Source organism: Homalodisca vitripennis, chromosome 8, assembly GCF_021130785.1.
Source record: "Homalodisca vitripennis isolate AUS2020 chromosome 8, UT_GWSS_2.1, whole genome shotgun sequence".
NCBI lineage: Eukaryota > Metazoa > Arthropoda > Insecta > Hemiptera > Cicadellidae > Homalodisca > Homalodisca vitripennis.
This window is the reverse complement of record NC_060214.1, coordinates 116582699-116607424: the sequence shown is the minus strand read 5'-3', so window position 1 is coordinate 116607424 and position 24726 is coordinate 116582699. Positions and strand designations below refer to the sequence as shown.

The 24726-nt window shown below is 33.8% G+C and overlaps 2 protein-coding genes across 4 annotated transcripts in view; one reads left to right on the top strand and one right to left on the bottom strand.

Annotated features, from left to right (window-relative positions):
• The window catches only part of LOC124367968 (putative inorganic phosphate cotransporter), a 47665-nt gene extending 26420 nt beyond the window's left edge, over positions 1 to 21245 (top strand). Inside the window, exons 2-10 of one of the 2 annotated variants that reach the window (XM_046825207.1) lie at positions 3330 to 3408; positions 5540 to 5730; positions 10726 to 10971; positions 11719 to 11806; positions 12928 to 13154; positions 14935 to 15084; positions 16955 to 17087; positions 18862 to 19103; positions 20442 to 21245. In XM_046825207.1, the coding sequence (XP_046681163.1) occupies positions 5572 to 5730; positions 10726 to 10971; positions 11719 to 11806; positions 12928 to 13154; positions 14935 to 15084; positions 16955 to 17087; positions 18862 to 19103; positions 20442 to 20636 (1440 nt within the window). In that variant the 5' untranslated portion in view covers positions 3330 to 3408; positions 5540 to 5571 and the 3' untranslated portion in view covers positions 20637 to 21245. The remainder of the gene's footprint in view (positions 1 to 3329; positions 3409 to 5539; positions 5731 to 10725; positions 10972 to 11718; positions 11807 to 12927; positions 13155 to 14934; positions 15085 to 16954; positions 17088 to 18861; positions 19104 to 20441) is intronic. The other variant, XM_046825206.1, reaches the window with a different exon arrangement.
• Positions 21246 to 23295: 2050 nt separating this feature from the next.
• The window catches only part of LOC124367967 (troponin C, isoallergen Bla g 6.0101-like), a 30926-nt gene continuing 29495 nt past the window's right edge, over positions 23296 to 24726 (bottom strand). For both annotated transcript variants that reach the window (XM_046825204.1, XM_046825203.1), the window contains exon 6: positions 23296 to 23428. In XM_046825204.1, coding sequence (XP_046681160.1) covers positions 23400 to 23428 — 29 coding nt within the window. In that variant the 3' untranslated portion in view covers positions 23296 to 23399. The remainder of the gene's footprint in view (positions 23429 to 24726) is intronic.

The following is a 24726-nucleotide window of genomic DNA, read 5'->3' as shown; positions in this document are numbered from 1 at the left end:
ATTATAAATTATAAACATTTTAAGAAAAGGACATTATGTATATAAGAGATGTCTTCCAAGGAAATTACTTGTATTATTGAAAATATTCAATTTTTAATTCGTAGTTGAATTTGTTAAAAATGTTTAGTCTTCTTTAACCACAAATCATCTTCTTATCTTCAACTGTGTTCCCATTGGCCAGGTTACAAAGTTATCAGGAATTCCTGCTTTAAATGACTGTAATAGGTATCTCTTGTAGTCTTGTAGGTGTCTCTCGTATTGTAATAATTCAATCACTGGGATACAATTAAATTCACCAGGATGGGCAAAAATAACACTTCCTCTATTCTAAACTTAAAACTTCAAATTATAAAACCTTATAATTTGGCACAGTTCTTTTACTCTTCTTCTTCCATGAACGTTAGGCACAAATTTGTGAGAAGTCTTAGAAGGAACTCCAGAAAAATCTGCCCTCCCCTCCATTTCTTAGACTTTGTCGTAAACAAAAACTGTTATGTAATTTTGCTATAAAATTTTACTGGATTTTTGCTTGTGTGGGGTTGCGATTGACACTGATCCAAGAATGGTTGATCACTGAGTCCTTGCAAGTTAACACCCAAATAGTCATTGCTGGGTTGTTCAGAGGTCTATTTCTACCAGATTACTCTTTTTGACTGTTAAATAACTGTTAAATACGGAAGCCGATTTTGGAGTACAGTACATCAAAACCGATGCCTGTTGCACAAAGTGGCTTTCTCCATCAAGAAACAAACCTCTTTGTTGTGGCAGACCTTTATACCTTACTGTCACCCAGTGAAGGATGGCAGTTCCATCAAACCAAGGAGAAGACTGAAGATTTACCTTTTGGAAGAAAACCGTGTACGACCTTGACAAATTTTGACAGACAAAGAAGGTTAACAAATAGATCACTTTGAGTTTTTAGTTGTATGTTATTTATAAATTGTAAAGTGGCTGTTAATAAGTAGAAATGAAACCTGTAGCTAAAGATTTAGTTTTACGTAGAGTTGATCTAATGTTAAAATTGTACACGAAAATTTAGAAATACTGTAATTATTCCAATTGATACTGTACATATAATAATGCATAATGTAGTTGGGATATTAACAAAAATTCTGTGTGCATCCAAAGGGACTAAAACATCATTTTGTAAATGAATAAGTTTAATTAAATTTTGTGATATTTTAGGTTTTTTGTTTGATTTACTACAGAAGCCCTTCCAGTATAGAGAAGATCAACTAGTGAATTTTTCAAGGACACCAACAACAATACTCTCTGTTACCATTTCTTCTTTTAGTTGCTTTATTATTAGTTAAAGCTTATATAAACTGCTCCAACTGCTTTATTATTAGTTACAGCTTATATAAAGTGCTCCAAATGTAGCAGCAGTGGGGTTACCATGTCAGTCTGAGTGACTTTACAGAATCCCACATGACGACATCACACGTTATCTTATCACATGTGACAACCTTCTGGTTCAAACTCAGTCAGTCTTGCTTACATTCATGTTCCGTTTTCATCATCTAGCCTGCATCCCCATGCGTGACAAAAGACTATTGTTTGTTTTCCACACAGACTAAGCATGAGCTCTGTGCGATGATCAATTAAATGTATTTTTAATGAAAAGAAGTGTAAGGGGGTGTTCGTTAAATATGAGAACAAAAATTGGCTCTTAATTTTATTGTTTGTGTTTAGTTACATAACCTTAAAATCTAGTTAGCAAAATAATTTCAATCTATAGCCTTTCCATCATATTATTGTAAAATGTGATGAAAAATAATACAAAATATAAGTTTATTATGGCATCAATAAGGTGCTAAAGACACTTGTGTCTGCTGCAAGGTTTTTCAAGAAGCTTATTAATTGTTCCAAATTGTTTATCCTCTTGTAACTGAAAATTTTATGGTTGTATTCAGTATTTTGAAGATAATTTAAGTATTATATATTCTTTATACAATGTATCTGTTTAACTTTGAGCTCCAGGAGATAACATAGTGTATGTGAATATCTACTATGCAGCAAAATCATTGTTGTCTAATATATACAGTTTAGATTATTAATTTAAATAATATATTAATATTTGAGTATTTTTGTGTGCAGTGTTGTCAATTATTTTGTGTATGGGATTGTTTTTACTGCACCCTACAGCATTAGGTTTGCACTTCAAATCAGCTGTTTTTATTTTGACAAAAATCTATTTTTTCACTTGTTAGTTGAAAGTTAGTATTATGAATGTACATTTCGCTTCAGTATTACATAAAACTTTGTAGTGTAATGATAAGTATTGTCTAAAACTCATACCAAAATTATTTTTTTTCTGTTGGCAGATCAATTTCTGTGCAAACCAAAAAAAGTGTTTATTATATTTTAATTTCAACAAAATTTTCTTAGCGTTAAACATGACCACTTGTCCGGAAATGGTCACTTTTTATATAAATATGGACCCACATGCCTCTTTTCAAAGCGATACATGTCCAAGGTTAGTCTACAGAAATAATTTTTGTACTTAACTCTGCTTAAAGACAACGTTAAAACTCAGTTATCACCTCAAAAATTTGTCATGAAATAATCAAGGAGCGTATTCAGCTTTTATTATACCCTTGTTACAAATTTTTAATGTAGGCTACACATTTTTTGTTGTAACTAAGATTTTACTCCCAAAATTAACAAGCCCAAAACCAATCCGGAAGTTGTTTTTTACGTAGATTTTGTCAATACGTAAAAACAAGAAAATGCTACTAGGTACCAAACTGTGCATTGTTTAATTGTGGTTGTTGCTAACACGATTATTGTGGGACATTTATAATTATTTTCCGTTTAGTGGTTATATAATGAATCCTTTGTTCGATTGTGGTTGTTTTTGCTACCAGCAAAACCAAAATAAATGGTAAAAGAAAATGGCTCATTTGGCAAATAAGAGAAATGCATGAACAATCTACAGAACTGGTTTCTAATTGAATGTATGATTTCATTAACTCAATTGAACAAACATTAAAGTCTAAAACTTGTTATGAGATAAATATTTCATTTTTATCTCTTTATTACTGATTTATTCTCTGAAACAAAATGAATCAAAATACATTTCACTATTCAGAACATTGTCTGCAGCTGGACACACATAGTTATTCCGATTGTATATGACAAGTCTCCGTATATTTTTCCACATTGAGTGTTCTAACAGTGGATTTATTCATAATTTTAAAATTAAACTACCGTCCTCTAAAATTCAGGACGTATTTGCTGTTGGCTCATTTGTGAACCGAAGTGTGTTTTCTAGAAGGGTAGAATCCAAGTGTAACATGTATCTCATGACTGCGTTTTTATTTTCCTAGGGGCGAAATGGTTTAAAACCATAACGAAACAACACAGAAGGCGCCAGCAAGTAGCAGGAGTTAGTACAGATAGCCCAGCGTAAGTACTACGTGATATAGATCTCATCATCGTCACCTTTGTTTGCATTCGCATGTTAACATACTTTCTCTTCCGATAAGTCATTTTCATTTCTTTCTGAGTAACGATTATCAAAGATTTAACCCTTTACAGCTTAAACTAATCTTAAGTTAGTAATGATTGGTATTAATACATAGCTTACTGCTTCTCAACTCTTTCTTCACCTGTAAGAACGGAGTTGGTCAGGGTGTAGTTGGTAAAACTGTAGAACATTATTTTTAATTTTTATCTGTTGTCTTCATATATTTTTAAGAACAAATGGGCCAACAGTTTACACTGTATTTGTGCAAAATATTATATCACTAAATGTTAGATTTATGTATACCTCATGCAATACAGTCTGTAAGTCTGAAAGAATATGCAATCCCTAGTTTAAGTTCTGATTAAATCATTTCAAGCATTTCCACCCCATAAAACACTGGGTACTAGTTCCACTTTCAAAGTGCATCGTTATTTTAAAGCCTTAATTGTTTCCTCAGTCGAAATTAATAGTAAGCAGGAATCAAATATAAAAAAATGTTTAAAAATTAAACAAAATTAAATTTATTCTGTACAATACTGTGTAACTAAAAATATAGTGTAAAATAAGTTCAAATGTATAAATAAATACAATTGTTGGAAATAAAATAAAGCCATTCCACAAAATAATCCAATAATTCTATCCGCTACTGAAAAACGTTACTGTAAATTTTGGAAATAAAATAATTAGACCACAAATTTAGATTACTAAACAAATGAACATTAGTAAGTCTATTTTCTTCATGTTTAAATTTTATTATTTAAAATTAAATAATAAATAATCGTATTACCCAAGATTAAATCTATAATTTGTTATTTTCCAGCTTTATTTATCAGATGAAATAAATATTATTATATAATATATTATTTTACCATAATCATTTATAAAATATTTGATAAAATAATTAATTGAACTAAATAACACAATTTATCCTAAATTCAATATATAAGTGTAGAACAATTTCTATATGTCCTATTGAAAGTATACTAAATATTCGCTATTTATTTAATTTAAGGAAGGTAATAGTATAATATTAAATCCTCCCCAAAAAAAGGTATTTGTTTAACCATTTTACAGAAACTGCTTTACCATGTCAAACTGTTGATTAGGTTATGTTGGCTGGCCTAGATATCACAGTTCGTAAGTGCTGATTATTATAATCTCACTATTTAGTATAAGGCTAATTTATACGTATTTATATATTGTGAACATATTTGAAGGCAATAAACTGATTCAGAACTGAACTTTTGAAGTTATTTCAGTGTTTTCTTGAAATAAATGTGTTCAAAGTACATGTGCTCATTTTATTTAGTTTTAAGGCACTCTAGAATAAAATAAATATTTGATTATTTATTCAGGTATTGTGAGAAATGTGTAAATACATTATGTTTTCATTTCTTATAATTTTGCAGTCTTTGGTCGGGAGTGAGCAATTTGAAATTGTGAATTATTTGTACAGAAGAGGGATAATTTGTTTTTATTTTCTTCGGTTAAACAATTTAAAAGAATTTATACGCCGACAAGACACACGGTTCAATCGAAGGTGTAATATTCAATTTCAGGTTTTCAGCAACGGATTTCACTACGTGTGTTACGATACGATCGTCATTTTTCTGAATGAAATACTTTTTCTTCATTTATTGAAACGAAAGTTTTCGGGTTGTTGTCACGAGTAGTAGAGGTCACTGTGGAGAAGTATTGGGTTTAACTACCACAGGCACAACTATTGTAGTACATATCGAATACAAGTTTCTTTTTTGAAAAGGTAAAAGAAAAAGATTTTTGGCGAGATCTCAGATCTGATCTTAAAAGATAACAAATCTTTTAAAGATTTTTTTACTCCCTGCACTCAGATTATGAGTAAATGAAGAAGGAAAATATAACTTTATTAATTTTTAACGTTAAACATTTCTTCCTGACAGAGTATTGAACAGCTGAATTAGGCTCTGAGACATTAATTCACGAAATGTTACTTGTTTAAGTGTTTACAGTTTATTTTTATTACGAATTATTATGCTTTGTAGTTTTGAATTTGACACTCGTGGTTGACCCAACCTCCTCGATATGTTCCAGCATGCTTGGGCCAGCGGCATTTTGTGACACTGATGCTCTTTTTGGGCATGGCCAACGCCTACGTGATGAGGACGAACATGTCGGTGGCAATTGTGGCTATGGTCAATCAGACAGCTCTGCCCAAGGATGACAATGTCGTGGACGATGAGTGCGGTACTGGCGCTACGCTCAACAACGGCACCAAGGCTGTGGTGAGTTGCTAGTTCGTACTGTTTGATAACCAATATGTGTACCTGCCAATTTACAGTTTGTTGGATTAAAGAACTAACAAGTGTTCAGGCACCTGTTGGTGCACATAATTTGAGTGCATGATCTGCATTTAAACAATAATTTTTTCCAATGCTCCTTTTCAGGCTCCAAATTGTTTAGGGAAATTCTATATTTGATAACACATTAACTTACTATATTTTTTAGTCTGACATATTTTTAAAATATCATTTTTCTTTGATGTATCTGAAAACTTTGGTTTAGGTTAAAGACATATTCAAATTGTATTTGGGTAAAATTCAAATTGATTTGTGCATAGTAGTATTATTATAAACAGATGTTTTTAATGTGGCCTCTTACATTATTTGCTCTCAGCCACCGTTTAGAACCAAATTAGTATTTTTTGTCACTCAGACGTTTGGTTGCTGGAAGCTGAATAAATCCATCTTCAGTTGTCAAACGCAAATGATCCAACTGTAATTGAAACCATCTTGATTTTAGCCCCCTATGAACAATGACTCCATTTTTAAACCTCAAAAACTTATACTACACATTTTTGGTTATAGAGTTACGGAATATGTCTTATTTTAAAGATACAATTGGATGCATTGTTTATAGTTTGTTATTGACGATGGATAATTTGAAAGGACAATAGGTTTTTAGACATTTTTCATTTTTGTATGTTACAAAATGTTAGAATTGGATGGTTTATTTTGGGAATAAAGGACTGGCGGTGGTAATGATTAATGGTACAGCATCATAGAGCTGAAACCATGGAATATGAATTCAAACTCTCCAGATTCGTATAATTAGGGTTCACATCTCTCAGAACCTTTTTTTAACCCGGGAGAAGTCACCCTAGATATTTTACGTAAATGGTCGCGCGTATAGAAAAAATCTAACATCTGACACCTTTTGTTTTACAGCTTTTCAAAAGCTTCTTATACCAAGTATCAATTAATTAGTTATTGGAATATTCTCTGAAGATCCTAATATTTAAAAAAATCTGTATTTTATCCAAACCAAAGTCAAGTGTGTAATCATAACTAAAAATATTGGACAGTAAAAATTAAAAGATCAACTTTTTAAATTTTTTAATTTTTAGTGTACAATATCAATACAAACAGAATGTTTACTTTTACATTGAGACAAGTTTTAGGCAAAGTTTGCATCATTACAATTTGTACAAGTTAGTCTAGTGAAGGCTGTGTGCTCTTTACAAAGTGGTGTTTGACAGCCCTCTCATTTGTGCTGTGTGAATCTATTTTTCCTCTTCGGACAATAGCCACATCGTATTATCAGGTTTATTTCCAATATACTGTCTAAACTTGCACTTGCCCTTAAAGGCTTCCAGAATTTCATCTATTACGACGTATTCCCCTGGAGAGTAACTTGGAATAGACAGTCTGACAAACTCTTCAAAAACTTCCCTAAATGCTGCTAAATTGTCTAGTTTTTGTCTCTGATCACGTGTATCTTTGTCGTGAAATCTTATCCCTCTGACAAGGGTATGAAAAACGTCTTTCACTTATTACTGCTCGGAAGTACTCCGGTGACGTTCCATCAGTAGCCCACATCTCAGAAGTATGAGCATAGTTTGCCTTTTTTTACCCTTAACATGTATAAAATACCAAAAAAGCTGAAAGTTCTTCAAAATCAGTTTGTGGGCAGTCTTTTTGGCCACGCAAATAGGACTCACTCATTGATAGAAGTTCTTTGTTAGTTCAAATTAGTTAGTATTCGATGAATCATTTTGTCTGGAAAAAATACTTTCCAGCAATCTAATTGAGTCACTTTGTTTTTTGCCACTGATTTGACTCCAGGTAATGAAATAATAATGTTTTCCTTTGTGGTGTTGGTATTGCAAATGTTTGTAGGCTTGTGAACCAATCATTTTGTGTATGATCTTTCCCTACATAATACATAGGCTGACTTACCAGAGGACCTTGTACATATTGAACATTTGATGTCGAAGCTAAAGGTGCAGTTGCAGCTTGTGAATGTTCTATTTCCATTTGCACAGTGTCTTCTTCTTGTAACACACTTTCACAATCTGATTGGTCTGTATTTGTGTTATGGTCCGAGTATTCAGTCTGGACATCACTTTCATTCATAGAATCGCAGTTGTCAAGCTCACTCTCCTCAACTTCATCAATCCATCCCAAAATAAGGGCTTCATGCGATTTATTAGCCATTGCACTAAACTAAATTAAATAAATTACAAAAAACAGCACTCAAAACTACAACACAAAACGAAATATACACTGACATAAAAGGTCGCACCGTTAGAAAAAATTTAACAATAGGCAGTACGTATCCGGTCGAGCGTTAGATTTCGACTGCGGGCCCGTGCGCGCCCCACTTCCAATCCTACCCCAATCCCTCCGGCTGCATGAGTCATTGGAAAAACACGTGCAACAGGAGTCTTATATAGTAAAGGACACATACCTAGGCCCTCAATCGCCTACGACTGGAGATAAAAAAGTTTTCAATACAACGATTAGTTATGTTAGAAAAAATCTAACAGGGTGACCGTTCCCGGGTTAAAGTCCTTTTTTTAGAAATTAATGATCATGTTTTACAGTCCAGGAAAAACATTTTAGGGCCTAAAACAAGATAGGTTTGGGGAAATAGTAACTATAGTTTGCGTAGGTTTAGTAGGCGTTTGTTCTTGCGACATTTCCCCCACATTTCCACAGTTTTTATAGTGCAGTTACCCAGCATAATACTATCCCATCCATTTATTGTTTTAACTAATTAAATACCAATTTCTTATTAAATTATTTTATTAATTTAATTATTCAGAACGTTTAATTTATTTAAGTATGATCGGAGCAGAATTAGGTATTTTAATGAAAATTATACAATGTGGATTCATGTAATAATGAGATACTTTTAATTAATTATTACCAAATTAGTTTTGTATTTGAAAACATGTATACAATTCCAATGAGTTACAATTTTTATAGCCAGTGAATTAGTCTGTCAGTCTATTGTAGCTGAAATTATAATCCGATAATCCAAATTAAAAGTAAAATTTAGTGGAGCAAAATAGGAAAAAATTAAATACTGTAGTATTTTAAATTTTATAAAATTATTACTATTTTGTGTATTACAAATATTGCTTTACATATTTGTTACATACCAATTAACAGAAATTGTAATATAAAAGGCACCCATTTACATAAAACTTTAAATTCATCAAAATATTCAAATCATTAAAATACAATATGAATATCGTATAAACCTGTGGAAACAAAATGGGAAATAAATCTAAATCTGGCGTTCTTTGTAGCCTGTCCTTTAATATCTTGTATACATCTTATAATTTGGAATTTTTGTCATGGCTTGAACCCAATGTGGTATTTTTAGAGATGATCATGCAAATGTTATTTTTTAGAAAGTAAATTTGCTTGTTGATTCAGACGTACCTTTGTGTGCATCACAAATTAGATAAGGATGAGGATATGGTATGTAAACTCTCTGTACCTATAATATTACAAAAAAGAGATTGCTCTACCCCAATTCCCATGAGATATTTGATAAGTGTGGACCACCAAACTTTAAATCTTGGATATGACGTAGACTCTGTTATTTTAGTAGTAGTAGTGGTAGTAATTTCAACAAAACATTTTATTCTAGCTTAAGAGTCTACTTTAATTTTGTTTTAATGGAGAATATTGAGTCTAATTTTATACAAGGAGTTTGACTCAGTACGACTTTCCTTACATTTAAAAAACAAGCACTAAGAATCATCAGACGAGGAATTTAGAAATGCAACTTCATTTCTTTGTGGAATTCACATATTCTCCAAGGATTATACAACCCGATAAACCATTTCCTCATTTTCTACTGATATTGGCCAGAACCAATAATTTCTCCTGTTCTATGATAAATATATCACCCAGCAGGGATCACTTCTGGCTGGTTTATACCTTCGAGTTGAACACACACTGGGCACAGCAAAAACCGATGTGTCACTTAAATCTGGGCAACCTTATGGATATCCAGGAGCGGGACATCACTAACTGCAAATGTTGAGATTCTGGAGTGCAAGGGTAATTGGATAGGTCTAGTCTACTGAGGGAGATGACTGTTGGAGTAGGTGGAAGTATCAGAGGTTCTTGCTAGCCTCAACAAGGGTGTGCCACCCCCTGCCTGCTTTCACTGGAGGGGCCGGTTCAGAGCTGGCCTTCCCTTCTTTTGGAGGGACATGACTTTGATATTAGTCCCCTAATTCTTGCTCATGGATCTCGATAAGAGGTGACCTCCCCCCCCCCAACCTAACCCATCCTGAATATTCTGGTACTCCAGAAGCAGTGCTAAGGTTCTTATAGGACTAAGTTCAATTTATAAGCTTCTTGTCCTAAGAGAACAACAAAAAAAGATAAATATATAAAATGGTCTAGGAAACTGACTGTCTCTGTTGATCATTCTAAAAGAGGTTTTTAATTAGGCTAAGAACCATAATTAAGTAGGCTGAGAAAGGTTTTTCATTAATTATATTTAATTACAATAATAACAGTTTACAACCTGCCAAGGAATATATTTAATCAGGTAGTGAATTTTACATTTGTATTACATTGGGGCGAGCGAGAATGGTTTTTCATCAAACTAAGAACTGCTTTTGAGACAGCCAGTGACAGTTTTATAAAAGAAGAATGAGCAATAGTGTTGAAATATTAGTGTTTTGTTTTAAGTGTTGAGTTGTAACCAGATAACTGAGAGGAAAATTTCTTTCTATACATCAAATTCCATTGATAAGTTAGGTTCACGTTAAAGAAAATATTATATCTGTAGAAGTATGAAACTTCACTTATTTGTATAGTGCTGTATTATCAAGTATTATTTATATATGCTCTGACTGCTATACAATGAAAAACTTTGTATATGTAATAAATAAATTTCATATACTCCTTTATATCATGTTGGCATGTACCTTGATTTCACACAATTAAATTGACTATTTTGTTTTTTAGGAATACACCAAAGAAGGATCCTACGTCTGGGACACAACTCTGCAAGGATACATCTTGAGCTCCTTCTTCTATGGTTACGTCTTAACGCAGATCCCATTCGGTATCCTGTCTAAGAAGTTTGGTGCTCGGTACTTTCTCGGTGTCGGGATGCTGATAAACTCCGTGTTCGGGTTCCTAGTTCCTGTCTCTGCCAATCACGGATTTGGATGGCTCTGCGTCGTCCGGTTCATCCAAGGGCTTGGAGAGGTAGGTGCATCATCAATTACCTAAGCGTGTGTGTTTGTGTTCAACTTAACTTTGAATTTAATTCTACAGGGCCATCCCAAAAGGCAGAGGCCACCTCTGTTATTTTTGGATGATTTGACCAATTCAAATAAAAATTCAAGGATCTTTGTAGGTTAATGAGATCTAGTTTTAGGTGTATCAAAAAATTTTAAGGGTATGGAGAAAGTGAAATTAAAAAGAAACATTTTGTCGCAAACCAGAAGTCGCTATCTATCATCACCTTTTCAAGACGGCAGCTGCTCAATGGCGGAAAAAATGGATTTTTCAGCTTGGTTTGTGGGGAACTTTTTGGGTCAAAAAACACGTACTTGATATAAGTTTTACAAATTACCCATTTATTTCCAAGATGGCAGCTTCGCACAATGGAAAAAATGGGTTATCCTTCGTTCCCCAGTCATTTTTGGTGGATTTGAATGAAAATTGATAATAATTTTCTTGTTGCTATGTGAGATTCTTCATTATTCATGTGTCTGATAGTTAGTGATAAGTGTACTTAGCTAGGGTAAATATAATCTGAGGAAAAGACTTGCCGTTAATTATTTGATATAGGTGACATTACACACAAAAGCATTCCAAATGTAGACACCTCACTGAGGTTAGTTTTAGGGCTTATAAATAGGATGTGGTGGTTCTTAGGTGGTAGTTCTTAGGTCTCTAAACTGTGAGTCTTGTGTGTTGTATAATGTTGACAAACTTGATACTTTCTAGGGTCCGATTGTGCCTTGCACTCACGCCATGCTTGCGAAGTGGGTGCCACCAAATGAGCGCAGTCGGATGGGAGCATTCGTCTATGCAGGTACGCTCTCACGATTGCATTCGTACTTGAATAAAGCTAACAACAATGTTTTGTTTGATAAACATTTGTTACTTTGCAAATTGTTATAGATTATGCTCTACAATGAACAAGATTATAACATTTTTTTTCCAAACATGATTTTAAAGGTAATAAACTGATAAAATGTTCCACTTTACATAATTGTTTAATTCTCTTAACACTCTAAATCTGATACCATGTTGTTTGTAAGATGGAAAAACTTATTCATTATATACATTGGCGATACCTTTCAGTCTATAGGTACAAAAACAGTGCTATTTTTTGTAATTCTGATTTGTTATGAGCACATTTTGTAATAATTTTTTGCATCAAGTCCACAGTTAATGTTACTTTTAATGTTTAAAATCATAATCATGTGTTTTTGTAATAGTGTACGAATCATCTGAAACAAAGAATTTTAAAAAGTTTGTTTTTTTATATGTTTAGATTATTATTTTATTTTTATAATATAATACAGTTTTACTATTTTATTAAAATATAGACTTAGTATTTGGGATTTTTGTAAAACGTTTAACAGTAAATCGGGTATTGTTATTTCATTATTTTGTTTACCATCTTTGAATTTTTCAAACCTTTAGTTTACTTTTCATGTAGTTTCTAAAGGAAGATTAGTGGAAAGTAATAATATGATGTTTTAAAAGTGATACTTGGTTTAAAAATTTCATAAGTTATTGTTTTTTTGCAAAATTGATAATCACAATAAAATTTTAACAGTTCTAATAAATCCATAATATTATTACAAAATAGATGAGGAAAAAATGTATTGCATTAAATTAATTTAAAGTATTGAAAAAGGCCTTCATATCTGTCAAGTCTACTTATGTGTTGAAGTAACATTATAGTAGTATTAAAGGGATTATCTAGATAAAATAAAATAACGTTTTTCAACCAATCCACGTTTAAAAGTTTTCATTCTCCAACTTACTAACATAATAATATTGTTTGTACTAAATAAGATTATTTATTTGAGTTTGTGAAAGTAATCCACTAGGTGAAGTGTATTTGTCATTAATACATATAAATGAAAATTATTTAATTTTTCCTTTGCCTGGGTAATCTTACGATCTCTGGAAATGTGGCAGGTGCGCAGTTCGGAACTGTGATCTCTATGCCAGTGAGTGGCTTCTTGGCAGAGCACGGGTTCGACGGGGGCTGGCCCTCCATTTTCTATATTTTTGGCCTGGTAGGAGCCATCTGGTCCATCGCCTTTCTGTTCTGGGTGGATGAAGACCCGGAGACTTGCCGCAATATCAAGGAAGACGAACAAAAGTACATCATCAACTCAGTCTGGGGTTCTGCTGGCATCTCGGTGAGTCCACTTTTAATAAACAAAGTATTTTTAGTAACATTTTTTTCTGTGGTTAAATGAAAGGTAAATAAATCTCAGTTAAATCTATAAATAGATTTACTTTTCTTTAAATGTTGTGTTTAAATTATGGCCACAAAAAAAAAAAATAATATTCTTAACATTGCAAATATTTTTGAACAGATATCCTTTCCAAACAGTTCATAATTTGTTACTCTAACCTGTAATAGTTTTAGATAGAAATATTTTTAAGTAGACACCGTAACTTAACTAGAACAATAATATGTCATCATATTTTAATGAGGAGACTTTTATCATTTTGTTGATAATGTTAGTTCTTAGTCTCAGTATCTAATTATTAACTTAAATTCAAAAGCTCGTAATCAGTTCTTTGTTTTTAAGTCTATGTTTTGTGATAAAAATGAGGTTAGGCCATAAATTAAGATATGCTCAGAAATACCTGTTTACGAATAGTTTAGTGTTCTTATGCAACTTGGCTGAAACCATTAATTACTCAAATCCGTATATTAAATTATATTACCTTCAAACACAAACTATGATTTAGATTGTATACACATTTTTTTCTAGTCATTTAAATAAGACATCTTGCAATACATTTTCCATAAACCATTATTTACACCGCAGTTTGAAGACTAAAACTAGTGTGATGCCAAAACTAAAATATCTTGCAGGTGAATTGTCAAAACAATCTGGCCACAATTGAATGAATCGACACCTCTATTGTATATTCACACTAAATTAAGTTTGAGTTTTTATCGTACAAGAAGAGCAGGCTTACTTTTAAAAATTATATTTTTTGAAAGTATCTTAAAATTGCTGTATGCACACTGATTTATTTTTTTGTATAGCAAATCTATTTTTTTTCTATTTATACTCAGAGTTTTGTAATGTTCTCGTACCAAAATTTGCAGAGTTAAATTCATCATCATCATCATCAGACGTTTCCGTTATCACGGGTCGTCGTACACAGCCTCCTCCACTTTTGTCTATCATTCCAGGTCTCCTCTTCCTCCACCTGTATTTTCTGTAGTCCTCTTCTCTCTATGTCTTTCCACACTTGGTCCTCCCATCTTCCTCTCGGTCTTCCTCTTGGTCTTCTTCTTCCTTCCTCCTTCTCCAGTGCTATTCTAGGCATTCTATTATCTCCCATCCTCTTCACATGCCCAACTTCGTAACTTGCTCTCAAAAATAAGAACAGCAGAGTTAAATTATCAGAATTAAATTAAAGTTTGGTAGGCCTAATTACAAATACGTTCTGGTAAATATACTGGATTGCAGCCCTCTTGGCAAAGAACATACAGTTCTTGATCTTTTTCTATTACTCCCGTCACATTTGGTCCCCTTATTTGAACAAACCCAACAAGTTTTCACCTTGTTACCATGTAATTTGATCAACAAATAAAAACGTCCTGCCCTAGGCCTACCGAGTACATCACCATCACCTCAGTATTTTGAATTTAAAAAAGTCTAAATAGATAGGGTTTAAACAGATTAAAAAAATACTACAAACACAATTAAATATAAATTCTTTGAGCCAATATACTTTATTTCAAAAAATGGAATCGGGGGACATTAAATTGTCCGCCTGTACATTTGGCGAGTAACACGGCGGACAATGCCTCGTCCGCCCATACGCTTTGTTTAGTTCTCAGTGGACGACTGTCTGCCTGGGTTAAGTGTAGGATTAAGACTCTTTTTATGCATTAGATTTGTCTCATTTTGGTTGGCCAGTAGAAATATTGTATATGATTATTGTCCTCAGTCTCCGCCGGTGCCCTGGATGTCTATCCTCAAGTCTCTGCCATTCTGGGCTATCCTTATCTCGCACATGGGACAGAACTACGGCTACGAGACTCTCATGACTGAGCTGCCCACCTTCATGAAACAAGTGCTCCACTTCAACATCAAAGAGGTTTGTGCTCTTTATCGTTTGGAATCTCTTAAACGCTTTCGTAACCGAATGTAGTTGTATAAGGATAGTTCAGCTTGTTATATAGTATTCCCATTCGATTTAAGTGATTTTTCATCCAGGTCACTAAGAATTCATAAAATGAAGGCAGTGCTTTAAAGTGTAATGAGATTAAAACCTACCGATTAACTTTTTCTACAAACGTCATTATTTATTGTGCATCTCCGCTATTTTCGGTGTCAAGAGCCAGCTGTTGTGGCCACCCTCTTGACTTTTAGCCCCATAAGAGCAAACTTCAAACTTCTTGTTACATCCTTAATTTGGTTTGTAGAATTGTGAGAGAGAGAGATTTTAAATATACAATTAACACGCATCCAAGTGCGTTTGGAGGTTTGTTCAATACATGACCTCTAACTCCACAGATGGCAGTCTAACGCTGATTTCTGCCGTGCCTCAATTTATAACACTGAACGTTGTGTAACTAATACAATCAAAAGTTGTTGTGAGATAAATATTCATACCAAATTGTTACGCTATAACTTTTAAAACTGTGGATTTTTTCAAGGAAAGTCAGACAATTAAAATACGAAATAAAATGTGGGATAAATTATATTTTTCGTTTAAAAATTATCCGATGGATTGGATTAAATAATTTCTGTACACCTTATATTTTAACTTGAATTGAAGAGTGTAAGATTATTAAACCTGTAAGGTTTTAGGTAGATTTTGTGTACAAAATCTACCTATTGAAATCACCTCTATTGTAGCACTTATCAAACATTTCTGCATAACTTCACCGAACATGAACCCCAGAGCTCAAAGTCATGTTCAAAAAGGTTGAAATGATACCTGTTACAAAAAGGCCCAAACAAGTTGAAATCTGGTACTAAAATTATTCTTATAAATGTCTCGACTAAGTTCGTTTCCCAACCTGGTAAACCATTTTGTTTCAGATATGGCGGCCGTTTAAACTAAAAAACACACAACTCTGATATTTATGAACCTAGAGTAAAAACTAAAACTGTTCTGGAATGCTTATAATGTTTCCTAAACCTTTTGCATCTCAAAAATATTCTTATGCTTATAATCTTTTTTTTGTGAGGTTTTTCTTGATATTAAGTACATGTAAATCCCATGAAAACAAATTAATAATATTTCGGTTGTCACAAAATCTACCTAGTTCTTCCGACAACTGCCAGAAGAACTATTTTTATCTTGTTATCTGAAATGTATTGTTTAAAAACAATAAAACATGTCAGTTAACTATTTGATTGATAGATTATATAAATGATGAACTTTATTATCTTTTGTATAGAATTTCAGTTTCAATTTTTAATCTTTTTATTGTCGTAGACATGTATTACAAATATGACAAACGTCAGTAGTACATTATTGTAACTTAGAATATAAAAACACAATATTTGTATGAAAGTCGAAAATAATAAGAAATTAAATGTATATTAAATAATAAAAAACAATACCAATGATTAATAGAGTTTAGGCTAGAAACTCCCCAACCAAATAAAAACATCCCTCTAATAGGTATTCTTTCAGTTGTTTTAAAAGAATTGTTTTTCTTTTATATTTTTAAATGACTGGGGAGTCTCCAAAATAACCTTGCACCTAAGTTTTGAGGCAGTCCACCCACCAGAGAATACAGAACTTTCTTCTATATGGTGATAGAACTAACGTTTCAAGAATCAAGAGAAAATATGTTATACATTGAGTACTATATATAAAACAATTGCTACAATTACATGTGAATTTTTGACCCAGTTGAATTGAGCTTTGGGTATGACATCATCCAAAGTAATGTCTGTTGGATGAGAGTTTTGTACAAGCTATTTAACTATATATCATTGTGATATTCCAGAATGGAACAATGTCAGCTCTGCCGTACCTTGCCATGTGGATCCTGTCCATCGTTATCAGCTTCTTCGCCGACCACATGATCCAGAACGGCAGGCTCAGCCACACCGTGGTCCGCAAGATCGCCAACGGCATCGGTAAGTGTTAACGGTGTTCTCTATTGAGTGGTATCAACAAATTATAATTTGAGTATATGGTGAACACTCTAATCACAACCAGGCTGAATTCAACTTTATTGGAACAAAAACTGTTACATACATTACATTTTTATGAAGATTATTAAATTTTCTAAAATACATGTTGTATTTGAAAAATTATTAAACTTATTCACAATTATTTGAACGCCGACTTGGGCCTGCTAACGAGTAGTAAAAAATGAATTAAAGAAGGCAAAACTGACCCAGCAGGGATTACTTCTGGCTGGTTTATACCTTCCAGTTGAACCCACCATTGGGCACAGCAAAAACCGATGTGCCACTTCAATCTGGGCAACCTTATGTATTTCCAGGAGCGGCACATCACTACTCGCAAAAGTTGAGATTCTGGGGTTCAAGAGCAATTCGATAGGTCTAGTCTATTGCGGGAGATGACTGTTGGAGTTGGTGGGGTTTGTGTCCTAATCTCAGAGGTTCTTGTAGGACTTAGTGCAATTCATCAGCTTCTTGTCCTAAGAGAACAAAAAAAAGGCATAACTGTGAAAACACCATAACAATATATCAGTAAAACATTAGTTGCAGAAAGATACAAATAGTTCAAACAATACTGTAAGATAATCTGCACAAGGTGGGGAGAATTGTGATGAATAAATATTAAATCACTCTCATTAAAAAAATATACATTTATTACTCCTAGTTAGCATCACTATAAGATATAAAAACATGAAATGTATGAGGACAACAGTACTGTCAATACAGTAGATGTTTCCAGTAACAATTTAAAAAGTAGACAGCACAAAGCTGAGAGCAGTTGGATATAGCAGTTGGGGGTTTGCATGAGGCAATGGTTTGGGAAAGGGTTAATTTTGGTTGTTGGATGTTATTCGAATCATTTTATTTTCTGCTGACTCGTATATCGTATCAAAATCAAACAAAAAAACATCATAATTTCCATTATGTTACAAAAATTTATAAATCGTAGGAGCACAATTTTACATTGATATAAAAATTACTGTATTTATTTAACCTTGGAACTGGCAGTCATATTTCTCTCAGTGGCGGAGTGCTTTTAGTACTTCATACATTACCTTATATTTATTTTATTATTACATGTTTACTATAAAGTACCTATGTCATATTGTACCAGGTGAGTTTTTTAAAGTGATCCAATAGCTAACTTTTTATTTACACGACTTAGCACCACACTTTAAATTTGGAACTTGCTCAATTTTAAGTTTCACTCAGGAATACACTGAGTGTACAAAGTTTATAAATACTAGTGTATTCCTGAGTGAAACTTAAAATTGAGTAAGTTCCAAATTTAAAGTGTGGTGCTAAGTCGTGTAATTAAAAAGTTAGCTGTTGGATCACTTTAAAAAACTCACCCGGTAAATTTTTTTATTCAGCATTGTTCAAGGAACATTTTTCACATAATATAATTAAAACAAAACAAAATATCCTTACTGTACCTCTTATCGTTATAAATATACGTATAAACATACTTATCGTTGGATGTTGGTGATCAAAAGAAAGATAAACGAACAAACTGACAGCCGAGAAGAAGTAAAACCGACAGACGAACGGACTCCTCAGTCGGGATAATGCTTGAGGTCTGCCCCCCTCCCTCCAGTCATCCTATCCAATATGATTAGTGCATGTGAAGTTAACAGAAATACATTTTGCTGCTTACTTGTGAAGGTGTTAGATGTGAGGTATAGTTCCCTCTATACTCTACTCCCTTTTTGATGTTTCACAGGTCAGTATGGGCCAGCCATCGCCTTAGTTGCAGCCTCCTACACGGGATGCAACCCCTACATGACCGTAGCTATCCTGACCTTGGGGGTGGGTCTCAACGGCGGAATCTATTCCGGTTTCAAGGTGAACCACTTGGACATCTCCCCGAGGTTCGCCGGAATACTCATGTCTTTCACCAACTGCCTGGGCAACCTGGCCGGCCTCTTGGCCCCCATCACGGCAGGCTACATCATCCACGGCAGGGTGAGTTCTTCAACGTTAAATATCGTCTAAAAGAACTTTTTTTTATGGAATGCTAAACGTTTGTTGAGATATTAACGGCTTCTTGTGAAACATTTTTATCACTCAAGACTTTTACCTCGGCTATGTATCCTTAATGTTTATTTTTATCAATTTGGATGTTTTCTTTTTTCACAAAATTTGAAGCTCCTCAAAGTCTTCCGTTTTGTGACTATTTGTAACCCACTTCAGACCAAACTATAATTTGGTATGGTAACATAATGATCACATCAAAATTACTTCAAGGTATTATTAATTACTTACTCTTACTCTTACTCCCATGGCCATGGATACCCTAGGTGGTATTTGGCCTCGCCAACCAGCTGCCTCCATCTCTCCCTGTCTTCACAATCTCCCTGACCCGCTCTCAACTTCCGCAAGTCCTTCTCCACCTGGTCCTTCCAGCGATTTTGGGTCTACCTCGAGGTCTTCTTCCAACTGGATTGTGTTTCCAAACCTCTTTAATCAATTTATCATCCTCCCTTCTCATCACATGGCCTGCCCACCGAAGTCTCTTGCTCTTTGCTTCTCCTACAACGTCTGGAGATTGAAACATCTCTCTGATTTCTTGGTTGTGCCTGATTCTCCATCCATCTCCATCTCTAATAGGTCCGAAAATTTTCCTCAAAATTTAATTCTCGAATGTAACCAATCTCTTTTCTGCCTGTTTATCTATAATCCATGTCTCTGCTCCATAGAGAAGAACTGGTCTTCTAACAGTCTTATATATTCTTAATTTTGTTTTGTAAGACAGTAATTTTGATTTTAAAATATTATTTAATGTGTACATGCTTCTATTTGCCAAATTTATTTAGTATTTAGTATTGTTTAGTATAATTTAGTATTATTAATTATTTAGTCTAATTACAGATAAAGTAATATATTTCTTATAATTCATTGCATTTGAGATCTTTAATAAACAAAATTGTGAAATAAATACTTTTAATAAGTATTAAACAGTTTTAATATCCTTCAAATTAAATATTTCAATTTTAAATTACTCTGGATTTCTTACAGATATCAAAACATTGATCTTGTCATATTTATATCTTGTGAATTAATAATTTGAGATGTATATAGGAACAAACAAAATGTATACATTACACTCTAACGACGAATTCCATCCATCCAGGAAAAAAATAAAAAAAATTGTTTTGTTCAAATTGGTAGAAACAAGAAGCTTAGTAAGATGGTTGGTATTTGTGGATTTTCTGATATCTTGGTGTACATGTTTAATTAAACAGTTAAATTGTAATTTTTTAATTAGAACTTAAGTGGAAGAATAATGGAATTTTGTTCCAGCCTACGCAAGCTGCTTGGCGTGAGGTTTTCTTCATCTCCGCAGGCGTGTACTTTGTGTGTCAGACCTTCTACCAAGTGTTCGGCACAGCTGTGCGGCAACCGTGGGACAACCCTCAAGCCGATTTAGATAAAGCCTCTCTTCGGCCGGACAGCGAGAACCCCCGCGCCAAGGACACGCAAGAGACGCAACACTGATACGCACAGACTCTGTTGTTGTTTATTTATAAGTGTTTGAACTGCTCTCTGAGCGTTCTTCGTTGTTCTCTTCAGTTCGGTTCTTGTTTGATTTGTCTTCTTGGTAAAACCGGTTGGAAGAAATATGTTCTGTCGCTTTAAAAAGAAATCGAACAAATTAAATAAGAACTGACCTAAAACTAGCGTTGTGAGTCGAATGACATATTTATTGCGTGACTACTACGGGCTGTGAGTAGAGTGGGTGGGCTGAGTGAAAGACGTCGCGAACGGTAGAAATGTAAGAAGTGTTATATACTTAGCGTAATCCTAAGTACGCTGATATTTGTTATTTTTATAAACTAGTTTTGTAAGCAGATGGCCTAGGGTAAAGTGAATTAGTGCACCGAAGTGCAATCGTTCAGAAGACCGATATTAAAGTTCAGCCACTTTCGGCTCTACTTATTGTATTATTTTTATTTATTTGGATTTAGTTATTATTTTTAATTAATAATTAAATACTTGTTAACGTAGACTATAGTAGTACATTCCACAATGGAAATATTGTGTAATTTTATAATTCAGAAGAATTTATATACCAAATTAAAAGGTACGATTTTAAATCCACTGACATTCTGGAGTGTTTATTGTAGAATCCTCATAGTGCTACGGAAGCATTGCTAGCCAGTGTCACGCTACCGCCCCCACTCTCCCCTAAGACACTGGGTTTTACTCCTTTTACTCTCTGAGTGTGGCTTCAGTGGTTACTGTATTAAGATGTGAGGTTATGTTTGGAATCTTTGATAGATATGTGGATAATTAGACGTTCAAGAGCGTCCAGTTCAGTAATGTTGGTCATTACTGCATGTAAAATGTATGGTTTGAATACTTGTTTCAATATAAATTAAATCAGATTTGGCGTATTATGAGGTAACAACAAAACGATTTTGTCACAATTACTTTAAAGCACCTCAAGGATAATAATTAGCACTTTTCTAACAAAATTCTGCTCTTTAAATGTCTTGAGTGTTTGTGTAATATTTTAATAATTGTCCGATTGCATTTAATTGAATCGGTGTTGCCATATCAGTACTGACCAGCATCTGTTGTTTCCGCTATGATGAACGTAGCTGTTGTCATTTGTTTCTATCATTACATTTTGTCTATCTGCAAAACAGTGAATGAAATCAAGTACACGTGTATTTGTTTACAGTAACAGCTTATGTTTGGTTATTAAGGTGGATAGGGATTCCCAGAGGGTACTCAATCAATGGAATGAGACACAATCAATATCAGGATCTTTGTTGAAATTTGTGATTCCCACTCGTGAAAATCCCATATCAAAACTTTCTTCTTAAGAAGAATTACTCTAAGACTTTTTACAATAAGACTTTTACTGTAAGATTTTTCAAATATGTTCACCTTAAGCTATCTCACTGTTATGCACGACATAAAATGTTAATGACAGTAAATTATCGATTGATTTTCATTATGAGAATTTTTTTAAGTTCTTGAGATTCATTACATTATTACAGATACATTCAAACTGTAAGGCATATGCAAGTGAAAAGATTTATCTTTCAAAGTATTAACAGTCGTGCAAATAATGATAGTAACTCGGTATGTCGCCACAAGATTGCTATTTTGTCTGTTTCGTTCGTATACAGAAAAAGGATATATTTGAAAAACAAAAGTTGTTCATTCTTCAGCTACTTTAGCTGAGCTTATAGAAGTCAGATTATCTTCAAATAAAGAACGATGTGCTTTATCAGAGTCTGCAATAAAAACAAAGTAGGCCCCAGAATTGACCCTGTGGCACACCATATAGGACCTTTTTGGTTGTGAAGAAATTTGCATCAACTAGACAGGCTGATGTCTGCCCTCAAAACAGCTTTTTAAAACCTTAACAGCCATGTTGTTGATAAAAATGTAAATATCAACACAAAAGCTATGTTCAATATTGAACACAATAGGCCTAGAGAAGCCTTGTTGAAGGTGCAGTCAGTTTTTTCTTGTCACAACTAATACAGCTCAAACTTTATGATGAATTATCACCAGCATTAATTAAATGTATTTCTGACACGTAAACTACTGTATATCTTGCATGTTCCAAATGTAGCACTAATTTTGAACAAATACTGTAGACTAACCAACAATATCACGAATCTTCGCTAAAAGTTTGGATACTTTGGTATTGTATAGACCACACCTTTTACCCCAGTTGGGATGTAGTTGATATAATACAAAATTTTGTTAGTGACGATGGATAAATTATTTGAGCTCTTTTTTACACCATTGGCATTTTGAATTACCACAGTCAAGATTTTTATGAAAAAAACGGTCCTGACCATTTGCAAATTTGTATTGACTCCCTGGGAATCGAACCTGTGACCTCTCAGAGAGGTTAGAGGCTGTAGCCTCCTAAGCTATGGTGAAGGTCAAGGATTTGAAAGATAACAGGATTTTGAACATTTGCTAAAGTTTGAATCGTTGATCATTGTTATCCTTTCAATCTCATGAACCCACAATTGACATATAGGATATTTATTTATTTGTTGTGTAAATGATTCTGATGAAATTCGTTGCAATCCCAGTCACTCATGTTGCTACTACATTGTTAGTTATTTTCTGTTTGGCTTTTATAACATTGGAGGGTGACAATATAAAAAAACAACACAGTAAGTTCCATCACAGTTACATTTATTTCTTATATCATATGTACACTTTAATTGACAGCAAATTTGAGAACCGGGTGGTTTTGGTTGGCATCTCTCAACAGTATCCTCATTATTCTCCAGTCATGACTTCCATGAATTCTGGAATTAAGAACAAAACAATTATTAATCTAGAATCTATTCTTACTTAACTGTATTTGGTCAACACATGATTCTAATTTTTTTTATCCTTATTCACTCAATACCAGTGTATGGAATAAATCTAAATTTAAATGAATTAAACTTACCTAATTCTAATTAAAACATGCAACTGATATATTTCGTACAAGTCGGATTGCTTTTATAAGCTACATGTATTTTTCAACTTTTTGGGGGGCTTTGGAGTGAGGGGGGGGTTTCTATCCCCCTAATCCTTCCTCTAGTTACACCACTGCAAAGCACTAAACATTAATTTTAAAATTTAAAGTAATGCTGGAGCATCTGTAAAAATATTTAAATTGTTTTATTCATCCTCATCCTAAATTCTCTCCTCCCTCTTCCTCATAGTAAAATAATTCCCTAAGTTCAGAGTTTCCTTTAGCATTGTTGCTCATGACCTAAATATTTTCCGTTTTCCACTAATACCAACGTTCTTTGTTCTTTTGTTCTTAACCTATTTTATACTAGCGACATCTTCCATGGCCCTACATTTTGTTCTAAACCCTTCATTTCCTTTCCGCTGATACATCCCAATTTCCGCTGGACTTGATACATCCTGTACACTCTCCTACTACCCACAAACAACCGGTGTCATCCTCAGTTTCCTTGCATCATGTCCAAGTTCCATCTACCTCTTTCACCCTGCCCTTTGCCCACATTCTAGCGGTTATTCATGTTCTTGATCATCACTATTCACTTTCTCTCCGTAACTCTACAACCTTCTGCTTCTTTCCCCATAGACCTGTCTCTCCTGAACACCCCTACACGTCCACCTAACTCCTACGTCCCATACATCCTGCAGCGCCACTTCTAGAAAGATGGCACACTTTCCTTATACCTAAGGATCTCTAACGACCCCGTCCCAGCATTTAGGAATGCTCCCGGAGAAGCACTATCACACTTTCTGACAGGTATGAACAGGCAGACCTCGAAGAATATGAAATGAGATACCCAGAAGCATCCCCATACGCTCCTATGGAGGGATGTCGTCTGCACGGCGGGTATATAAGGAAGTTGACCACAGGTACAGCTCTCATTTGTTCCTGAGATCCAGCAGACTATGATTCTAGACTACAAGGTAAGACAATATACTGCTAGAGCAATCCAAGTACTCATCATTCGTCTTTCTCCCTCCCTCCGCTAGAGCAATTCAAGTATTCATCATTCGTCTTTCTCCCTCCCTCCGCTAGAGCAATTCAAGTATTCATCATTCGTCTTTCTCCCTCCCTCCGCTAGAGCAA